Source organism: Puntigrus tetrazona, chromosome 16 (assembly GCF_018831695.1).
Source record: "Puntigrus tetrazona isolate hp1 chromosome 16, ASM1883169v1, whole genome shotgun sequence".
NCBI classification, from domain to species: Eukaryota; Metazoa; Chordata; class Actinopteri; order Cypriniformes; family Cyprinidae; genus Puntigrus; species Puntigrus tetrazona.
The window spans coordinates 10,552,624-10,571,455 of NC_056714.1; the positions used below are offsets into that span (position 1 = coordinate 10,552,624).

The 18,832-nt window shown below is 38.0% G+C and overlaps 1 protein-coding gene across 2 annotated transcripts; it reads right to left on the reverse strand.

The window, feature by feature from the left end:
* Positions 1–536: 536 nt before the first annotated feature.
* On the reverse strand, positions 537–17,174 carry mal2 (mal, T cell differentiation protein 2). Of its 2 annotated transcripts, none has more exons than XM_043261969.1 (4): positions 16,991–17,174; positions 16,374–16,481; positions 3,976–4,146; positions 537–972 (listed from the first exon to the last, which is right to left on the reverse strand). In XM_043261969.1, the coding sequence occupies exons 1-4, from the start codon at positions 17,108–17,110 to the stop codon at positions 901–903; spliced, it is 471 nt and encodes a 156-aa protein (XP_043117904.1). In that variant the 5' UTR covers positions 17,111–17,174; the 3' UTR covers positions 537–900. The 2 variants fall into 2 exon arrangements, with proteins under 2 accessions (XP_043117904.1, XP_043117903.1); XM_043261968.1 differs by having other exon boundaries at positions 16,374–16,544; positions 16,991–17,169.
* Positions 17,175–18,832: the final 1,658 nt, after the last annotated feature.

Genomic DNA, 18,832 nt, shown 5'->3' on the forward strand with positions numbered 1-18,832 from the left:
AAAACAAGTAAAATTGTATCATTACTGTGTATTATTCACCCAAATCACCTAAAAAAATATATATATATATACACACACACACTCATCACTTGTTCGAGTTGCAGCCTTATTTCAAAATCCAATACATTTTGTTTTTCATAATTTTGTTATATTATGCCTTCCTGTTTGCACTTATAATCCTTGAGATGCTTTTACAACTTGATAAAGCCCACCTGTAGTAACTTTATTTGATTGGATGCGATTTGGAAAAGTGCACTCCTGTCTGTATATGGTCCTGCAGTAAACAATGCATGTCAAGCACAAACCAAGCCATGAAGTCAAGCAATTGTCACCTCTTCACCTCTCAAGATGAGGGTGGATGGGAGCAGCAGGCACACATTTTTAGGTTTCAATTGCTCAGTTTGACCAGAAGTCCAGCTCTGGTTCTTTTAAATTTCTTCTATTGAAAGTAAAAGAGACTATATGCTTCTGCAGAATTTTTTTGTACCCTTCCCCATATCTGTGCATTGATATAATTCTTTCTCTGAGAGTCTACACAATTCCTTGGACTTTATGGCTTGGATATTTGTATAAAACATCTAATGATCAGTAGAAACATGATCGTGTAATTTAACAAAATGTGGGAAAGAGTGAAGAGCTGTTATAGTTTCTGGTTTCACTGTTGTGTGTGTGTGTGTGTGTGTGTGTGTGTGTATATATATATATATATATACACACACACACACAACTATACATACATACATATATATATATATATATATATACAAATAAAAATAATTAATTGTACTTTAATGTGACTAAAGTCCTAAGAGCCATTTTGGTAAACCATTATCACCTTATGTAATGTCCATAACAGTATATTTAATATTATGAATCGGTTACAAGCTTCATTTTTGTGTGCTATTTTCTCCATCTCCTGAAGCCCATGAACATGCTACAGCCATAACACAAAGTCACTATAAATGAAAATATCTGTGGAGAAAGAAAATAACACTGTTATAATAATTTTTTCAATCATTTTTACAGCATTAGGTTAATAGTAGGATAGGTAAGGTAGGATAGTATGCAAATCACTGAATAATTCCAGACTAATCAGTCAATCAATGAAAATATACAGAAAAACCTTAATATTGGAAATATTATTTAAATTTCTAATATTGGTTTTCTTTTCATATACTTTAAAATATAAATTATTTCAGTTATGCAAAAATGAAATTTCATCTGCTATTACTCCAGTCTTCAGTGACTCAACATGACTGAAAAATCATAAATACTGTACAACCACTAGTAATATGCTTTAAAAGTACAGTTCACCCAAAAAATAAAATTCTAGCATACAAACTTAAGGCATGATGCTAAAATGACTTTAAGGATGTACTTCTTCAAAGCTTTGACATATTGACACGTTGTGTGTGCCATTTTTATATATATATACAGTGGGAAAATAAGTATTTGACACATCAGCATTTTTACCAGTAAAGGCGATTTCTAAGTGGGCTATTGACACAAAATGCTGAGGAGTGAGGTGAGGAATCAGGTGATTGGCCGGGCCATTCAAGCAACTTGATTTTTCTTTCTTTCTTTAAAACCACCTCATTGTTTACTTGGCCTTGTGTTTGGGAAATTATCTTGCTGAAATGTCCACCCTCTTCATTTTTTTAGCTTTCTGGTGGATGGCAGCAGATTTTTATCCAGAATGTATATTTCTCCATTCATTCTGTCTTCATATTATTGAAGTCTGCCAGTAGCCCTTGCTGAAAAGCACCCCCAAACTTAACTGTTTGTATGGTGTTCTTGGGATGGTGGGCAGTGCCATTTCTTTGCCAAACATGCTGTGTAGAATGACCATACTATAGTCTCCCAATAATCCACAGGCTTCTCCAAATGCTGTTTTATAAACTTTATCAAGTCTCAACATGCTTTTTTGTTCAGCAATGGAGGCTTGTGTGGTGGCGATGCAGGGATGCCATGGCAGTTCAGTGCATTGCTTATAGTTTCTTTGAAACAGACAGTACCTGCTGATTCCATTTTTGGATAATGGCCACCACATTGCTCACAGGAATAGTGAGCATTCTGGAAACGCGCCTATCACCATTCACATCAAAATGATAAGATTACAAAGATCTTGAGAGAATTCTTTGCTTTTACCCATCATAAAGTCTTTCCTGTGTGCCTCCTGTGAAGCCTTTATAGACCATGAGTTAGGACTAAAGCAGCTGATATCAATTAGTACTGATACTTATTCCCTGTGTCATTCCACTTTATTTATTATGACTCAAGTTGTATATTTAAATGTTCTGATTTCTTTGTATGAATTCAATATTTGTAGCTTGATGACTACATCTGGTGGAAATTTAGTGTCAATAACCTACTTAGAAATTCCCTTTACTGATGAAAATGCTGATGTGTCAAATACTATATATATATATATATATATATATATATATATATATATATATATATATATATATATATATATATATATACACAAGCTATGTCAATTAGTGTTGCGTTTCAATTGTGTGATTATTGTGATTATTAAGTTTCATCAGTCACAGCTTCATGTTATTCATTTGTAGTGATTTCTGGTGCATTTGTCCATCATTTCCTGGGTCTCAATTGTGAAACAGACATTACAGTACATACAGTGCTCCATAATGCTCACATCGTGTCATTTTATATAAAAAAGAAAAATACTAAAGCTGTAACTTGAGTAGTTTGTCAGCAGACTACTTTTTAGTATTACTTGACTCATATTACTATTTTTCAGTACTTTTACTTGTTTTCAAGAAAATTGTTCCTTAAGTAACAATACTTTTACAATTTCTTAGTACTCTTAGTACTTAAAAGATTGGTGTTTGCATTTCCCTGTGTGCTTTTTTATTTATATTTATCTTGTTTTGTGAAAGATCTGTTGCACTGTATCATTATTTGTCTATTATCTGAGCATGAAACTTTTTGTGTTTTACAAAGTTGTATCCTTTTACATTTTTAGAAATTTCTTTATTAAAAAAATATGTTTGATGCAGTTTCAACTATGTGCAAAATATTTTGTAAAATTGATGATGGAACAAAAATGATTTCTCACAAGGAAAATACTTAATTTAAAAAAATCTAACAATTTCAAGAAATAAATTCACAATTTGTAAGGTGAAAAGGCATTGTGTAGCTGTGTGTATACATCATGAGTTCAACTTTCATTTCATTTCATTTCAACTTTCAGTAGTGATTTGATAATTTGAGGAATAGTGATGTTCTTTCCTGGAAATCAATAGATTGTATTATAATGATATATTGTACAACTATTAGGACCATCAATGAGTTAGTATTTAATCTAAAAAAATTACATTATTTGATCATTCATTAATCAAATTTATTATATTAATAATTATATAGAAGTATCATCTTTGGACATGCTGTATACTTGCATTTTAAATTAATGTTTAGTTTTTTTCCAAAAACTCTTATTTTATATTCATCTTAGAAAAGAAAGTTACATGCATAAGGTGTAAAAGATAGATTTATGTTCCACTGTGCTGCATTTTAATTATTGTTACATTAAATAGATGTGTTTGCCATTGTGCCATTATATTTTGTTTTCCCCTTTAATCAAAGTTTTGTATTTCTGTCAAAAAAATTGTTTATTTTTAAGCTATTTTACTTAGCATGTAGAATTCAGTGTTGAAACAAGAATCTCAATTAACACTTGAGTACAATTTATACTTGGCGTAATAAGAAAAGAAAATCACTTTTCTTTAATCTTCATGATACAATATTTTGAAATAGCTGCATACATTCATTTTCACATCAGTGTGAATTATTATTGTTCTGCATATTTGCATATTTTTGCATATTTGTTTTACTAATTTAGTGTTTAGTGTGTTCTTTCTATATAACAAAAACCTTCAATTATTGAATCTGAAAATTGCAATAAATAAAAAACAAGGGAAATAAAAGGTAGTGTTAATAACTCACCGCAGCAGTCACATTAATGCTATATTCTCTATAGTCCAGAAATGTTATTATATTGCCACGGGGTCTGCGTATGCAGGTGCTGTTGGCATATGTACCGGCAGATGAAACTGTAGCTTCCAGCAAAAACGCACCAAAATAAAACAGCATAGCGATGAAATGGTAGAACATATCCTGTAAACAATGGGAGACAATTTAAGTTTATTATGTGTACAGATCATTAGATCAAAGGCTAGATTTTAGATAATACTGTTAGATTGTATTTCTAAATAAATAAATAAATTCACTCACTCACTCACTCATTAAATTTCCATAAGGACTGAACATCTCTAAGACGCCAATATATCTATAAAATCTATACAATGAGGTTATTGCACTTTTTATTGCGCTTTTATTTATAACTGAACCTAGGTCAAAAATATTTTTAAATGCAAAATGGTCACACCAAACATTTATTTATTTTTCTATTTCTTTATATCATTCTGAGAAACTTAATGATCGTAACTTACATACATTCTAAATCATACACATCTTAAAGCCATCCAGTATACATTTGTTTGACATCTCAAAGGAGACATATTGCAGACGAGAAAACAGCCTAAATAAATGCAGGCGTCAAATAGATATTACGAGAATAATATTACGAGAATAATATTACGAGAATAATTTGTAATAATTGTAAAGTATTACAAAAAATAAAGTATAAAGAGTTTAAAGAGATTAATATTTAAAGAGATTAAAGTTATAGCCTAATATTTTGATATATACATTTGCGCATGCAACTGGCCTGGACTGGGAGACATTCACTTTTCAATTACTTTTTATTTATATATAACGCTTTTAACAACACAGATTGTATCAAAGCACTGAACAGTATAAAATAGAAGAATACAATGATAGGGATGTATGATGATTAATCAATTTGTTATTAATTTGTCTCTTTAATCAAATTCAGAGAAATTAAGTGTCCCCAACAAAGCAAGCCAGAGGTGACAGCGGCAAGGAACCTGTCACCAAGCCAGCAGAGGGAGCCCTTACCACTGGATGATCTGTGATCACTCCCTCTGCTGCTGCTTCCTGTTTGTGGCACTATAAATGCTGTAGCAGGCCCCTCTCCTGCAGTTTGCATTGTTCGCCTGTACTATTGTTGTTCCCTAGTTTCCTTGTGTTTTCCGAGTTATTGATTCCTTGGTTTTGACCCTGCCTGTTTTTTGATACTCTGATTGTTTGCTGCCTGACCCAACCTCTGCCTGTTTTTGGATTCTGTTGTTGCCTTGCCTCTGATATTTCCGTTTGCTGTGTTTTGACGCCTGCCTGCTTTGACCATGCCTTTGTCCAATAAAAGTCTGCAAATGGATCCGCACGCCTCAGACCCCTCATTCATGACAGAACCAAAACCTCATCCATACAGAATGGAGAAAAAAAACCTTGGGAGAAACCAGGCTCAGTTGGGGCCAGTTCTCCTCTGGCCGGATGCCTAACACTTAACTTCCAGTTCCAGTTCATTCCAAAGTATCAGTTTTCTAAATCTGTCAGTTTTATAATGAAATACAAACAATATGTATATTATGGGCTAATGTTTTTTTATGCTCTTTAATATGGCATGACAATCGAACTATCGCTGTGTTCGCTGCATTTTCATTATAAATTAGGCTATACTGTTTTTCCATGCCATCTGATGTTCCTTCACTTTTATATCAATAAACTACTAGGTTTGTGCAATTAGGTGTGCTTGTAACTCCTAACTTTAATACTCTTTATTAACTCAAGGAACTTTGAATATTACTTTACAATCATTTGTTTTTTATGCTATTATGTTCACACAAACACTTAAAGCAACTACAGTTTTTAAATCCTGCATGCAACAAGCGCTCCTTTAAATGCATCCAAAATCTTACAAAGATCCGTTTTTATTACCAAACTATGTTTGATCAATTCTTCTTATAACATCAAGTCTTCTTATATCATCATGACATGCCTAAAATAAAATCTTTATAGAAATATTTCAAGCATAAACGTTAAACCTGGTCTATAATAATAAATGTGCGATATGTGCGGAGAGTGGAAGCTAAAGTGCGCTTTGTAGGAAAAAAGGAGGCTTGTTTTTTCAGTTAAAAACCCCACTAAAAGCATGTTTCCACTACTGGAATTTTGTTCTGGTCTTTGCTCTGGTCTCTATAAAAGCCTGTTCACCCCATTTTGAGGATTTTTTTTAAGTATAATAATAATTATAGAATTGTAATAATCTTATAATTATGACATAGTTTCTCATTATATTGAGGGCATTCAAGTGGTCACCAACTACAAGACAACTCCACCTGTCTGTGATGGTGACGCCTCCCTACCAGATGCGCTGAATGACTTCTATGCACTTTTGAGGCACAGAATCAAACAATGGTGAGGAAGTCCACCCCTCATACCAATGACCCGGTACTCTGCTTCACCCCAGCTGACGTGAGGAAAACACTTTATAGAGTTAACCCACGGAAGTCTGCTGGACCGGACAACATTCCAGGCAGAGTACTAAAGGAGTGTGCAGAGCAGCTAGCGGATGTCTTCACTGATATCTTCAATATCTCTCTGAGCAGCTCTGTCATTCCAACGTGCCTCAAAACAACAACAATCGTCCCGGTGCCTAAGAAGTCTGTGGTTTGTGCCTCAATGACTATCATCATGAGGCTTGTCATGAGGCACATCAAGTTACAGCTACCACCTTCACTTGACCCATTACAGTTTGCGTATCGTCCAAACCGCTCTACGGACGATGCTATCACCACAACCCTCCATCTCGCCCTCTCACATCTGGACTCAAAGGGAAACTACGTCCGAATGCTGTTCATTGACTTCAGCTCAGCATTCAACACCATCATCCCTCAGCAACTGATAGAGAAGCTAAGCCTGCTGGGCCTGAACACCTCTCTCTGCAACTGGATCCTGGACTTTCTGACAGGCAGACCTCAGTCAGTCCGGATCGGGAACAGCATGTCTAGCACCACCACACTGAACACTGGAGCTCCTCAGGGCTGTGTGCTCAGTCCACTGCTGTTCACTTTGCTGACTCACGACTGTGCAGCGATGCACAGCTCAAATCACATCATCAAGTTCGCTGATGACATGACTGTGGTGGATCTCATCAGCAAGAACGACGATTTAGCATACAGAGATGAGGTGCAGCAGCTCACAACTTGGTATAGAGCCAACAATCTATCTCTGAACGTCGACAAGACAAAGGAGATGATTGTTGACTTCAAGCGAGCAAACAGTGACCATTCTCCACTGTCCATCGACGGGTCCAAGGTGGAGACCGTCAAGAGCACCAAATTCATTGGTGTTCATCTGGCGGATAACTTCACCTGGTCACTCAACACCAGCTCCATCACCAAGAAAGCCCAGCAGCGCCTCTACTTCTTGAGGAGACTGAGGAAAGCTCATCTCCCTCCACCTATCCTGACTATGTTCTATAGGGGGACATCCTTTGCAGCTGCATCACTGCCTGGTTTGGGAATTGCACCATATCGGATCGCACAACCCTCCAAAGGATAGTGAAGACAGCTGAAAAGATCATTGGCGTCTCTCTGCCCTCTCTCACGGACATCTACACCACACGCTGCATTCGCAAAGCCCACAATATAGTACAGGACCCCACACATCCCTCACACACATTATTCATCCTCCTTCCATCTGGAAAAAGGTACGGGAGCAGTCGGGCCCTCACAACCAGACTGCTGAACAGTTTCTTCCCACAAGCCATCAGACTCCTCAATAACCACACCTGAATGGCCTTCCTGTCCATAAGCATTCTTGCACGTCATATTTATTGTTGTGCACCTCATATTTATTGTTGTTTGTATTTTGTGTTCTTGCACTAATTATGTTTTTGCCTTGCACTAATTTTGTCTTATGTTTGCACTAGTTTGCACACTGGGTTTGCACTCTACTCCCTTGCTGTTTGCACTAGTCCGCACACTTTGCACTTTATGTGGCTAAGACACTGTCTTAGCTCAATATGTGAAGTTCTTTTGTATTGTGTTGTAAGTGTGACTCCATGTAGCACCAGGTCCTGGAGAAACGTTGTCTCATTTCACTATGTACTGCACAGCTATATGTAGTTGAAATGACAATAAAAGCCACTTGACTTGACACTTGACTTGATATATATATATATATATATATTATATGTATATGTATATGTATATGTATATGTATGTGACGTGGGTAAAGAAACACACGGCAATGAGAGCTCTGATAAATACCCCAGGGGGTGAAGGGTGAATTAATAAAGAAACAGTGAATAATACAGGTGCTGGTCAGTGTACAAATGGTGCAAGGTGCTGAGGCGCTCTCTCTTTCCCTCTTTATCAGTTTATCAGTTTCAGAGAGGGGTACCTGCCAGTATCCCTTTGTTAGGTCTAACATCGAGATATACCAGGTCCTTCCCAATCGGTCCAGCGACTCATCCACGCGTGGCATGGTGTATCCATCAAATCTGTGTATCAAACCCAGTCACCAAAATGCTGTTAAACCGTGAACATGTCCACTACACTTTAGGACCTATTCAACTTCAAGTTGGTTTACTTCATACAGAAGACATTCATCTACTGTTTGTGGAGAACTCACTGGCTGATGTCTTCCTAGGGGTGTCACGGTTCATGGATTCATTGTCTCATCTTGTGTGTCTGTTTGTTATGTGCTGAGTGTTTGGGTGTGTCTGAGCTTGATTGCGATCTGATCAGCCCCAGCTGTGGCTCATTATTTGGGCTATTTAAGACCAGCTAACGGCGCTCTCATTGTCAGATCCTCACCGTTGTCCTGAGTTCCTGTCTTGATGTTGCTCTGTTTGTCGGTCTTCTGGATTGTTCCTGACTACAGAAGATTCCGCTTGGATTGGCTGTCCACTGCGTCCCGGCACCCACTTTCCGTACTCACGCTGCACGAGCTCCACCGTCATCAGTGACTTTCTCTCTTGTTTATCGTCTAATAAACTGTTGTTAACCACAATTGAATCCTTCTCTTGATTCCCGTGACAAGGGGGCCCATTTTTGGTATAGCATGATCTCGTCTCTCTTGGAAAACTGGGGAAATCCTAAAGTGGGGAACCTGTTTACCTGATTGCTTTCCTTTACTCTGAGTCATTCTTCCAATGCAAGATTTATCAGTTCACACAACCTCCATCAGTTCACACAACTACACAACTGCTAGTCCCCTGGACAAGCAGCCAGTTGTTCTGCCCCAAAAAAGCCTCTCAGTTACCACCAAACTGTGCCACTCCCATCACAGGCCTCCTCAAGCCCAAGTCCTGGACCCTGGAAGCCACTGAAGCCTTGGACACACTTAAACAGACCTTCACTCAAGCACCTATCCTGAGCTACCATTCGTAGTTATTCGGGCCATTTTATCTCAACAGTAGGGGCAACCATCACGACTCCATCCATGTGTGTACTACTCCAGGAACCTCAGCTGGTAAAAATTAATTTCATATCATCCAGGTCCAAGGAATGTGAAAGTTGATGCACTGTATGCAAATCTCTATGCTCCAGAGGAAGATACAGAGGAATCTGAGAGCATTCTTGCATCTCAAGTTATTGTCAGTACCATTGAGTAGGAAACCCCCTCCAGCTGCCTCCAGCACTGCTTCAGCCAATCCACCGGGCTGTCCCCGGAACCTCCGGTATGTACCATGATCCCAAAGCAGTCCTTTTATTCACTTGGCTTCTGGTTTCCTAAGATAGCAAGGGATATGAGAAGGTTAATGCAGGGGTATGAGACACCTGCCTTCTGGTAAACTCCTCCCCCTACCAGTTCTAAATCGCCCCTGGTCACACCTAGGAATGACAGACCTACCTCCCTTAGATGGTAACACATGCATCCATGTTGTAGTAGATTGTTTCTCTAAATTCTGTCATCTTCTGCCACTCCAGGGTCTTCCCTCTGCCATGGAAACCGCAGAGCTGCTATTAAGCTTATTATGGACTCCCTGAAGACATAGTCTGTGGAAGTCTGTTACTGTACTCACTCCCTTCCAGAACATGCTCAGCTTTTAGCCTGCACTGTTCCCCTGATCCGGCGAACCCTTTGATGTTCCTGCTGTAGACCACCGGTTCCAAGGGGGCGAGAGGGACCATCTGCAGCGGAGGAGAAGGAGACATTTTTTTAATTTGGTGAATAGCTTCTCTGACATGTTTAACATAAGGCCTAATTGATGGATTGCTGCACAATTGGTTGTCCTTCTGTAAGGGTCTTCTCTCTTCTCAGAAGAATGCTGGAGCTCAGACAGAGTGACCATCGGGTTATTGATCATCTCCCTCCCCTTCTTCCCCAATCACTCAGCTTAGATGGCTGGCCAGCTTTAGGAAGAGTCCTGGTGGTTCCAAACATCTTCCACTTATAGATTATAGAAGCCACTGTGCTCATTGGAACTTTCAGAACAGCAGAAATCTTTCTGTAACCTTCCCCAGCCTTGTGCCTCGAGAATGTCATAATGACAATGTCATAATGACAATGTGAAAAAAGTAAATTTATTAAAAATAAAAAACCTGAAAAATCATATGTGCATAAGTATTCACAGCGTTTGCCGTGAAGCTCTAAATTGAGCTCAATTATATTCTGTTTCCACTGATCAGTCTTGAGATGTTTCCGCAGCTTAACTGGAGTTCACCTGTAGTAAATTCAGTTGATTGGACATGATTTCAAAAGGCATACACCGGTCCCAGGGTTGACAGTGCATGTCAATGCACAAACCAAGCATGAAGACAAGGGAATTGTCTGTAGACCTCAGAGACAGGATTGTCTCGAGGCACAAGCCTGGGAAAGGTTACCGTCGCTTTCCATCCAACCTGATAGTGCTTGTGAGGTACTGCAAAGAGGGTTGGGCAAAAATTCCCAAAGACAGTTGTGCCAAGCTTGTGGCACATCTTTTTTAAGCTTTTGTAAATCTTATTTACTCTTGTCCTTACAGTTTATTGACCTAACTTCAGTTTTAGATCAATCAAGACCAGGGCTGGGAAGATTACTTTTGCTTTTTCGTTACACATTGCAAAATACATGTTTTAAAAAGTATTTTGTTAATAGTTAACTAGTTAACTATTTTTGTAAGTTCAGTGAGGACTATTCGGCCTTGTAAACCTTTTACAAATGAGATCTAGGCCAAGTTATCTTTTAAACAGAAAAAGGAAAAACACAACACAAAAGGATACAGAACATAAAAATATTTATTTCAACATATTAATGAATATAAAACAATTTAACAAAATAAAAAAAATAACTTAGCCTTTAAATCTCATTTGTAAAGCTTTGCAATGCATGAATAGTTCTCATGATAAGACGAGGCTAAGAGGTGATACATAAAAGCATAAATAAGCATAAAACAATATACAATACACAAGAACAACAACAAAAAAATTATTATCAGTTGGTTGCCAGGGGAACCTTGGGCCTGTTCTGGCTTTTGGAGACCCATAGCGCTTTCATTTGCTCTTTCATTAGCCCCATGGTTGAATAAAGGGGTATTAGGGATTTTCTATTAAGTACAACAAATAGTGTCTGACTGGTCAAAATGCTACATTCGAACATTGTTGTACGTCCAATAGGCAACAGCAGACAACATCGATGTTGCAGAACAATCAGACATGCACCTGCCACTCATGGATGGAGGGCAGTGGTGGCTTTTGGGTTGTTAGTTGCCTCCGGGCAAAGTTGTTGTGCCATGTTGTATGCTGTCCGGTGGTGTGCTGTGGTGGTATAAGCTGTAGCAAGGTGCAGATCTGGCTCTGCAGGTCTGCAGCTGGTCTGGCTCAAATGGTTGTTAGCCAGTAGGCTATCCTTGGTACACGTGGCATGGAACAGCTGGGCTAGACTCTCACTGGTGAGAGTGCAGGTGGTTCCAGGGGTCACGGGAAAACGTCATGGAGGTTTGTAGTGTGAAGAGAGTTTCAGACTGACCTAGTGATGATGGCAAGAGGGCATCAGGTGGTTGTTTGGCCTCTGTGTAGCTCGAACATCCCTGGATGTTAAGCTAGCTCGAGTCATGTTGGTAGAAGTTACATCATACATTGTTGTCTGGCTGCTTCTCGTTTGTGACCTCTGAGTGTCACTCTACAGGCTGCTTCAGAATACACCTGAATAAATGCTTTTTCTTCTGCAGCTGTAGAGGTTTTCAGGAAGTTGACTTGTCAAGTGTCAGGTAAAAGGCTATGGCTCCCCCCTTTGTGTTTGTGGGTGAGAGTGCTCTGCTCTGCTGGCTCTGTGATGTGCAGCAGGGTGCCTTTTTACTGTTGCAGATTTGCTGAGTCAGGGTCTGGCTGCATGCAGATGGTCTTCCAAGGCCTTAGCTCTAGTGTCTCTCGCTAAGTTATGCATGCGCTGTTTTTAACAGTGACTTTGTGTGAAACAGTTCAGGGGTTTTCAAGCTGGCTAGGCATCAGGAATCCACTTGTTTTGCACTGTTGCAGGGCGTTGGCTACTTTAGGTTGAAGGATGTCCATCACAGCACTCTATTGGGTTTCCAGGTGGTCCTGGTGAGGTTGTAGGACTGGATGTTTGTAGACTGTCTGGGACACACTGGCACACTTGAGGAAACACCAGGGAGAGAGCAGAAGACTAATGCAAGCACATATAGAGGTGTTAAACTATCTGTATGGGAAATGGCCCTGTAGGCTATGTAAGGTGTGAATAACTACAGGTGAATTTCTAAGTGAGCTACTGACACAAAATTTCCATCAGTTGTAGCCATAAAGCCAAATATTAAATTCATACAAAGAAATCAGAACATTTAAGTATACAAGTTGAGTCATAATAAATACAGTGAAAAGACACAGGGAATAAGTATTGAACACGCTTTATTTAATACTTTGTAGAAAAGCCTTTGTTGATGATTACAACTTCTGGACACCTTTTGTATGGAGAGACCAGTCATCTGCATTGCTCAGGAGTGATTCTGGCCTATTTTTCCACATAAACAGTCTTTAAATCTTGAACTTTCCTTGGGTCTCTTTGATCTTCAGTTCTCTCCATAGATTTTCTATGGGATTTAGGTCAGGTGATTGACCGGGCCATTAAAGCCACTTGAATTTCTTTCTTTAAAACCACTTCATTGTTTCCTTGGCCTTGTGTTTGGGAAAATTATCTTGCCTAAATATCCACCCTCTTTTCATTGTCAGCTTTCTGGTAGATGGCAGCAGAGTTTTATCCAGAATGTCCCGGCACATTTCTCCATTCATCCTGCCTTCAACAATATGAAGTCTGCCAATACCCCTTGCTGAAAAGTACCCCCAAACTGAACTGTTGGTGTGTTGTTCTTGGGGTAGTGGGCAGTGCCATTTCTTCTCCAAACATGGTGTGTAGAATGACTGCCAAAAAGTTCAATATTGCAATATCTGACCATACTACAGTCTCCCAGTAATCCACAGGCTTCTCCAAATGCTGTTTCGCAAACTTTATCCAAGTCTCAACATGCTTTTTGTTCAGCAATGGAGTCCTGTGTGGTGAGCGTGCATGGATGCCATGGCAGTTCAGCGCATTGCTTATAGTTTTCTTTAAAACAACAGTACCTGTTGATGCAAGGTCTTCCTGAAGTTCTGCCCAGTGGCTCTTGGCTCTTGGAGAACTCTCCAGATTATTCTTCTCCTCGGACATGGATCTTATGTGGAGCACCTGATCGTGGCCGGTTTATGGTGAACTGATGCTCTTTCTACTTCCTTATAATTGTCCCCACAGTGCTCACAGGAACATTCAGCATTCTGGAAATGCACCTATAACCATTCTCATCAAAATGATAAGATTAAAAAGATCTTGAGAAAATTTTTTGCTTTTACCCATCATACAGTCATTCCTGTATGACTCCTGGGTAATGAGAAGCCTTTATAGGCCATCAAATAGGACTAAAGCAGCTGATATCAATTAGTACTGATAGGGGGCAGAGTTTCTCTTTCAAAACTGACATATTTCAGGTAATCTCATGGCTTTCTATGCAATCTTCATGTGTTCAATTCTTATTCCCTGTGTCATTTCACTTTATTTAATATAACTCAACTTGTATACTTAAATGTTCTGATTTCTTTCTATCAATTCAATATGTGGTGTGATGACTACATCTGGTGGAAATTTTGTGTCAATAGCCTACTTACAAATCCCCTTACTGATAAAAATGCTGATGTGTCAAATACTTATTTTCCCTGCTGTCGTTAGGGGCAGGTATGATGAGGTATGATGCTAAGACCACAAGGATATGGTTTAAGTAAATTTTAATTCTGTCAGCAGGGGTTACTTAAACTTAAATAAAATCAGAAAAAGACTGAATGAAAAGAATGAAAGGGCTTTTCTTATTTAGCTTAAGCTAGAAGATATACAGTGGTCAGGAGTGTCATAAAACCTAGCAGTCTGTTAGCAAAGCTTGCAGGGAATGCATCACACACCTAAAGGTGTTTGGAAGTGTTTCTGCTAGGGAGTAAGGAGGCTACTAATCACCTGTACAGCTCATTAAAAAGACAGCTATCGCTAGGACTGCTATTTTACTATAACAAGAGGGAAGACAGTGAATTCCACATTAACTAAAGTAAGGTACCAGTAATCACTTTGGTATTGAAAAAAAAAACCTTTCGGATGTAACCGTAATTTGATTACCACCCATTTAAAATGTAACTATAACATAATACAGTTATTTTGTTATTTTATATTTTGTATTGTAAGTGCATAACAACGTTACATTTAGTTTGTTACTCCCCAGTCCTATTCATGACAAACCAAACCTCATGTGGGACGCGACTTGTTTGATAGTAAGCAACTTGATTTTCAGTCGCATGACTAATTGGTTCAACTGATGCAGATCTAAAATAGGATGCAACTGTTAGCCCTTATCGAGACAGACAAAGCATCACATCTCAAAACCAGCCCAAAGATAGAAAAATTTAATATGATTGACCATTCTGAGAATCCTAATGCCTCTCTGTGCTGAAAATACCTGCCACTTCGCTTGCACCTACGTAAAAAAATGACAGGGAAAGGGTGATTCAGAGGACCAGCCCTTGTCTGGAAAAAAAACTATGGTCTGAGACCATAAGGGACCAGATGTGGAAAATCGATCTCAACAGCATGACAGCACATCCTGTTGCTTGCAAAAGTGGGCACAGGTTGTAGGTTGTGGGTTTACAAATAATTTCCTATAGGCCTCCTATATGTTTATTGTGTATTAAATCATCCTATTTTTCATCTATGCATAACTATTTTTGTTAGATAAAGTTGTAATAAGTGCACGATATTTGAAGTTTGGTATTGAATGAAAGCTTGTGACATTTGCTCATTTTCGTCTGGATAAACAATGGGTCTATGGAACAACGATAACATGCTCAAAACCTATGATCTGAGACCATACAGAATGTTCATCTATGCATAACCCTTTTTGATAGATAAAGTTATAGATAGATAAAGTAATAAGTGCAAGATATTTGAAGTTTGGTGTTGAATGAAAGCTTGACATTTGCTATTTCATGGTGTGAATAAATGTTTCCTATTGTATGGATGTTACAGAAGATTATAAAAGTTGCAGTGACACACAAGTGTGATACATGTTGGGCTGATTACTGAGTAGTCATGTTTTAGTACAGAATAGTGCAATAAAATTGTATTTTATTATAAAGAATTGTCTTGTGTGTTGTGTATTGTAAAGTCGAACTTTTCAAAGACCAATGCTACATTGCTCAGAATCAGGAAAGGAATAAATACCAGATTTTGTATTATTTTTGTTAATCATTAAATAAACAGAATTGTTTATTGTGTATTGACATAGACCCAAAGCGCTTTTGTCCTCAACCACCACCAGTGTGCAGCCTCCACTGATGATGTGACAGCAGCCACAGGACAGGTGGAGAGGAGAGAGCCATTCTAGTGGATGGGGATTATTGATTAGGGCCAGTAGAGTGAATTTGGCCAGGACACTGGGGTTACTTTTTACGATGAAAGTCATGGCATTTTTAATGACCCCAGAGAGTCAGGACCTTGGTTTAACATCTCATCTAAATGATGGTGCTCTTCAACAGTATAATGTCCCCATCACTATACTGGGGTGTTAGGAGCCACACAGACCCACACAGTTGTAACAAAGATGTTTAGAATATGGTTAAAAGTGACCTTCATGATAAAAAAGTAAATATCTGTTAATTTATAAAATGATCTTGAACAAGTGAAAACCCTCTAACCTGTCTAAAACAAAACTTCAAAAACTATATTGCAAGCACTGGTATTTCCTGTTCTACCAACCCGGTGACCTTGAGCAAGCTGCTTAACCATAAACTGTACTTAGTTGACTCTCCTTAGTGTTAAAAAAAATGTACATTAAAGTATTCACTATGAATGTGTTAAAAATAGTTTTAGCACTGTGCATTTCCATTTGTAAAGTTATACACACTTACCATGAAATTCCAGTCAGTGTTAATTTTGTCAGCCAGGCCCAGCAGAAACAGGGCAAGGTATAAAGATGAACAGATGAACATGGTTACTGACACAAACATCACCCATCCCTGCAACAAAGGCACAGACACATTCGTCGACGCTACTAATATCCACACCAACCCTCCAAACACCTAAATAAAAAAGAAGTATATTAAAGAAGTCACTGCATTTAATATAGCATATTAGAAACATAATACTCAAAGAGTATTACAATTACAAACAATTACTAGATATTTTCAGCATTATAATGAGATAAAGTCATTTAGTTATTTGGCCTAATGCAGCCTGCAACCCACTAAAACACCACAGTTTGCTGATAGGTAAGATACATTTTCTGAATTCAAAGACCTTAAAATGTCTTAATATTTTTATGTATCGGCATAATAAACTTATACTATATTAACAATACTATATTCTTTCAGAGTCTCAAGTATGAGTCATACTGTATACTTATTATTATGACTTATGTATGAAACCAAGGTGTATACTGTACTGCCATAATCCAACAAAAGAGACATCTTTGTTTTATAGAGGTTTAACGAGTAAGCTTTGAAAAGTTATGAACAATAACACTTACGATTTCCAAACAAATCAGGGCCCCTGAATATGTTCTCAATATTTCCATTCCAAGGGGTAAAGAAATAGTTGGTGCTGGAAAAGAGGTAGTGGCAGGGTTCTGTGTTTCAGCCATCCTCATTCGGCTTGACAAATACAGGTTGAACAAAGGACTAACGCATTGGAAAATCCTGCTGGAATCAAGTATCAGGAACAGGTCTGACAGGTGTGTGGCCACTCCCATCTTGTTAGGTCATTTTCCGCTCCCACAGTTGAACCAAACAACTGTGTCTGAGTGTACTCAGTCTCATTTACTCTGAATATTCATTTACTATTTTACTTTGACTTTATTATTTAAAATGTGCTTCTGTTTTTAGTTTAGTTTTAGTTTTTAGTTTTCCTTTGTCTACAATACAATTTATTTTATTTTCTTCCGTTTGGACTGTTTCATAACTTTTGTTAATAATTAACACATGTGCATAGGTTCAACATTAACACATGTGCATAGGTTCAACATACTTAAACTTGTTTTACACCCAAAATTAATAATGAATAAAATCCCAAAGATAGAACAACTCATTGTTTGATTTTATTTTATTGTAATTACTGAATGCCATGCATACTGAATCACATGAATGTATTACATGAAGTAAAAGCATATTGAAAGGGGTAAGAGGCTTTCTGAAATGGTGATTGTCAACAATGGCACAAATTTACCATCTATAAATGCAAAGTGAAGTGCACAGGCTTTTTCATTAAACATTGCCTAGATTAGTTCCTCGATGCTGAGGATTAATTGCACACTTCCATGCATTAATATGAACAGAAATGTTTGATTAAGATTGTGCCATTTATTATAACTGCTTATAAAAAGTGCTTTGACATGTGACAAGGTCATGATTAACAGATAGCAAGCATGCTAGTCTAAAAGTTATCTGTTAAAAGTTATAAGTCAAACTATACATAGACAATGCATATACAGTGGTATAGCAAAGTTTGGGCAACCATGTACATTTTAATGATTTTCCATTATAAAACATTGGTTGTCTGGATAATACATTTCAGTTAAATATATCATATAGGAGACAAACACAGTGATATTTGAAGTGATATAAAGTTTATATGATTTATGGAAAGTGTGCAAGAATTATTTAAACAGAATTAGCCATGTGCATAAATTTAGGCACCCTTGCACTAAATATTAGAACTCAAAATTGGTTTGGTAACCTCAGTGACCCTTGACCTTCATACACAGGTGAATCCAATCATGAGAAAGAATTTAAAAGGAGGCCAATTGTAAGTGTTTCTCCTCTTTGCATCTTCTCTAAAGTGTGGCAACATGGGAGCCTCAAAACAACTCTCAGATGACCTGAAAACAATGATTGTTGAACATCATGGTTTAGGGGAAGGATACAAAAAGCTGTCTCAAAAATTTAAGCTCTGAGTTTCAACTGTGAGAAACATGGTGAGGAATTAAAATGGAAATGGAATTGGAATTGAAAGACCAGAGGCACAGTTCTAATTAAGGCCTGAAGTGGCAGACCAAGAAAAATCTCAGATAAGCAGATGTGCAGGATGGTGAGAACAGTCACAGTCAACCCACAGACCAGCCCCAAATACCCAAATCATCATCTTGCTGTAGATGGTGTCACTGTGTATCGTTCAACTGGTAAATGCACTTTACACAAGGAGATGCTGTATGGACGAGTAATGTGGAAAAAGCCTTTTCTCTGCACATGCCACAAACGGTGTCGCTTGAGGTATGCTAAAGCACATTTGGACAAGACAGCTTCATTTAGGAATAAGGTGCTGTGGACTGATGAAACTAAAATAGAGGTATTTGGGCAAAAAAATGGGCGTTATG

Excerpts from the sequence above, each read along its gene's own strand:
- mal2 (XM_043261968.1), bottom strand. The coding sequence starts at position 17,110 with ATGAGGATGGCTGAAACACAGAACCCTGCCACTACCTCTTTTCCAGCA. Across the intron at positions 16,545-16,990 it reads CCCTGATTTGTTTGGAAATC|GTGTTTGGAGGGTTGGTGTG; the intron begins GTAAGTGTTATT and ends TTTTTTATTTAG. Across the intron at positions 4,147-16,373 it reads ACACTGACTGGAATTTCATG|GATATGTTCTACCATTTCAT; the intron begins GTAAGTGTGTAT and ends CATTGTTTACAG.